At 42.2% G+C, this 3820-nt stretch overlaps 1 protein-coding gene across 1 annotated transcript; it reads right to left on the bottom strand.

Annotated features, from left to right (window-relative positions):
• Positions 1 to 2853: 2853 nt before the first annotated feature.
• On the bottom strand, positions 2854 to 3609 carry LOC138889345 (uncharacterized). The gene has a single exon (XM_070172640.1). It carries the CDS (start codon positions 3607 to 3609, stop codon positions 2854 to 2856), a length of 756 nt encoding a protein of 251 aa, XP_070028741.1.
• Positions 3610 to 3820: the final 211 nt, after the last annotated feature.

Genomic DNA, 3820 nt, shown 5'->3' with positions numbered 1-3820 from the left:
CGTTGGAGACTTCAACTTGTCCGCTTGCTTGAGGATGGTAGGGAGTCGATACTTTGTGAGTGACACCATACTTTGTGAGTAAGGTATCAAAAGCCTTGTTGCAAAAATGAGATCCCCCATCACTAATAATGGCTGTAGGAGTACTGAATCTTGTAAAGTTGTTCTTCTTCAAAAATGCCACCACACTTTGTACTTCATTGTTGCGTAAAGCCATGGCCTCAACCTATTTTGACACATAGTCCACAGCTACCAAAATGTAAGTGTTCCCACAAGAGCTCACGAACGGTCCCATGAAATCAATGTCCTACACATCAAAGATGCCAATTTCCAAGATGGTGGTGAAGGGCATATCATCCTTCTTAGAAATCCTACCGGCCCTTTGACATTCATCACAATGCTTGACTAGATCACTAGCGTCCTTGTAGAGAGTAGGCCAATAGAATCCATAACTCAACACTTTTGTTGTCGTTATAGCTCCACCATGGTGACCACTATACGATGAAGGGTGACAAGCCACAAGAATTTCTACTTGTTCCTCCTCCGGCACACATCATCGAATCACACCATCGGTACAAATATAGAAGAGATACAGTTCATCCCAATAATAGTCAAGGCAATCCCGTTTGATCTTCTTCCTTTGGTTCAAAGAGAACTCATTTGGTACAATGCCACTTACAAGATAATTTGCTACATCGGCGAACTACGACATTTTGGTCATTGAAATGGCTAGAAATTGCTCGTCGGGTAAGGAATCATTGATCTCAAAGCTGTTATGTGCCCCCCCTCCTCCTCCAATCGAGACAAGTGGTTTGCCACTTGATTTTCACTACCTTTGCGGTCTTGGATCTCTAGATCAAACTGTTAGAATAGAAGCACCCACCGCATTAACCTTGCCTTAGAATATTTCTTGATCATCAAGTATCGAAACGTCGTATAATCGGTGTGGACAATCACCTTTGTACCCATCAAGTACGGGCGGAACTTCTCCATAGAAAAGACAATGGCAAGTAGCTCTTTTTTGGTCATTGTGTAATTGACTTGGGCATCATTCATGGTCTTACTAGCATAGTAGATCGGATAGAAGATTTTGTTGATTCGTTGCCCCAAAACTGCTCCAACCGCCACATCACTTGCATCACACATGAGCTCAAATGGAAAGCTCCAATCCGGTGCGATGATAATAGAAGTAGTTGTCAATTTGAACTTGAGCAATTCAAATGCCTTCATGCAATCCCCATTGAAATGGAATTTGAAATCCTTCTCCATAAGCTTACACAAGGGATTCACCACTTTGAAAAAATCCTTGATGAATCGGCGATAGAACCCCGCATGACCCAAGAAGCTCCTTACTCCCTTTATGTATGTAGGGGGGAGTTTGGAGATCGCCTCAATTTTGGCCTTGTCGTCCTGAATACTATGATTTGAAATTTTATGGTTGAGGACTTTGCCTTCCTCAACCATGAAGTGACACTTCTCCCAATTTAACACCAAATTTGTATCCTCACATCTTGCCAAGACCTTATAAAAAAATTTAAAGCAATCATCAAAAGAATTCCCCTCCACGGAAAAATCATCCATGAAGACCTCAAGAATATCCTCCATCATGTCGGTGAAAATAGTCATCATACATCGTTGAAAAGTCGTCGGTAGATTGCATAACCCAAAAGGCACCCACAAAAATGCAAAAGTAGCATAAGGACAAATAAGTAGTCTTTTCTTGATCCTCCGAAGCAATAAGAATTTGATTGTAGTCGGAATACCTATATAGGAAACAATAGAAAGCACAACCGAACAACATATCAAGCATTTGATCAAGGAAGGGAAGTGGAAAATGATCTTTTCTTGTAACTTTGTTGAGCTTGCGATAGTCCATACACACCCTCCATCCGGTTACCGTTCTTATAAGAATCAACTCGTTCTTGTCATTGGTAACCATGGTCATGCCCGCTTTCTTTGGGACATATTGCACTGGAGAAGTTCATGAACTACTGGAAATGGGGTAAACAACCCCGGCATCCAACCACTTTATTAGCTCCTTCTTGAACACTTCTTGCATTACTTCATTTAGCCTTTTTTGATGTTCAACAGAGGTTTGGCACCCTCCTCCAAAATAATTTTGTGCACGCAAAAGGCGGGGCTTATGCCCCAGATATCCGCCAAAGTCTATCCAATTGCTCGATTCCTCCTTTGTATCACCTCCAATGTGGACTCTACCTGCATATTACTCAAACAATAAAAGGATAACTGGTAAAGTAGAAGAAGGGACAAGGAATTCATACCTAAGATGTGGAAGCAATGGCTTTAACTCCAAAGTGGGAGGCTCCTTGATTGATGGCTTTGTTGGAGGAGTCTTCCGGTTTTCAAGATCCAAGGATAGCTTGCGAGTTTCATATGTGTACGACCCTATTCCTTGAAATGCATTCACACATTCTACATAGACTTCGGTCTCCTTATCATTATCAAGGTTGAGCAAAACAGCTTCCAAATTATCCTATCAGTTATCACATCGGTCACCAAATCCACGAACGAACAAACTTCATTGCTATTCGGTTGCCTCATCGATTTGCACATATGGAAGACCATATTTTCATCACCCACCCGGAAAGTGAGTTCACCGGCTTCCACATCAGTAAGAGTCTTCCCTGTAGCAAGGAAAGGTCTACCCAAAATAATAGGTACATCATAATCCACTTCACAATCAAGGATCACAAAGTCCACCGGGAGGATGAACTTGTCAACACGAACCCACACATCTTCAATAATACCCAAAGGCCTCTTCATTGTATGATCCGCCATTTGTGATCTCATAGATATGGGTCTTAGTTTCCCAATTCCCAAAGTTTTGAACACTGATTAGGGTATAAAGTTGATACTTGCCCCTAGATCACATAGAGCTTTGGCAAAATCGGCGCTCCCAATAGTGCAAGGGATTGTGAAAGCGCCTGGATCTTCCAATTTCGAAGCCATTGATTGCACAATAGCACTCACTTTATGTGTCATCTTAATAGTCTCACAATTCATTGATCTTTTCTTTGTCACCATGTCCTTCATGAACTTTGCATAACCCGGCATTTTCTCCAACGCCTCAACCAATGACACATTAATAGAAAAACTCTTCACCATTTCAATAAAGTTTTTGAATTGGTTCTCGCTATTTTTCTTGGCAAGCCTTTGAGGGTATAGAGGAGGAGGCCTTGGCATTGGTACCATTGCCTTTGGCACTACCGATTCCGGTATGTCAACAATGTGCTCCCTAGACTGGTTCACGTCTTCTTGCATCTCCTCCACATTGTCATCAACATCAATTCTCACCTCCTCATTTGCTTTCACTTCATTGTTTGGCATCTCATCTCCTTGCACCAAGTGCTCTTCATCCACAATCTTCTTTTGACTTGAGGTTGTTGCTTCCCCACCTTTTCCACTTCTTGTAATCACGGCCATGGCATGTCCCATGTTGTTCCCACCTTTCGGGTTTACCACCATATCACTTGGTAGTGCCCCCTTAGGACGAGTGTTCAATGCTTGCGAGTGGCCAAATTGAACTTCCAAATTATGAATTGAAGTGTTATGAGAGGCTAATTGAGCATCGGAGTCGGTATTCTTCTCCATCATTTGTTTGAACATGTTTTCTATTTGGCACATCTCATTGTTGGAAGAACTCAGCCCTTGGGAAGGGTAGGGAGGTAGATTGCTCGATTGTTGAAACATTGAGGCCTTTGAAAACCCGGACCCCGATTGTTGTTGTTGTTCCACCCTCCTTGGTTGTTACCTCCCAAATAGCCTTGATTATTTCCACTCCAATTGCCTTGGTTATTTTGGA

This window comes from Nicotiana sylvestris, chromosome 4 (assembly GCF_000393655.2).
Source record: "Nicotiana sylvestris chromosome 4, ASM39365v2, whole genome shotgun sequence".
Taxonomy (NCBI): Eukaryota; Viridiplantae; Streptophyta; class Magnoliopsida; order Solanales; family Solanaceae; genus Nicotiana; species Nicotiana sylvestris.
Note: the sequence above shows the minus strand (reverse complement) of the source record. Positions and strands in the feature narration are given on the sequence as shown.

Bases quoted from the DNA above. Each gene is read 5' to 3' on its own strand.
- LOC138889345 (XM_070172640.1), bottom strand. From the start codon at position 3,609: ATGGAGAAGAATACCGACTCCGATGCTCAATTAGCCTCTCATAACACT.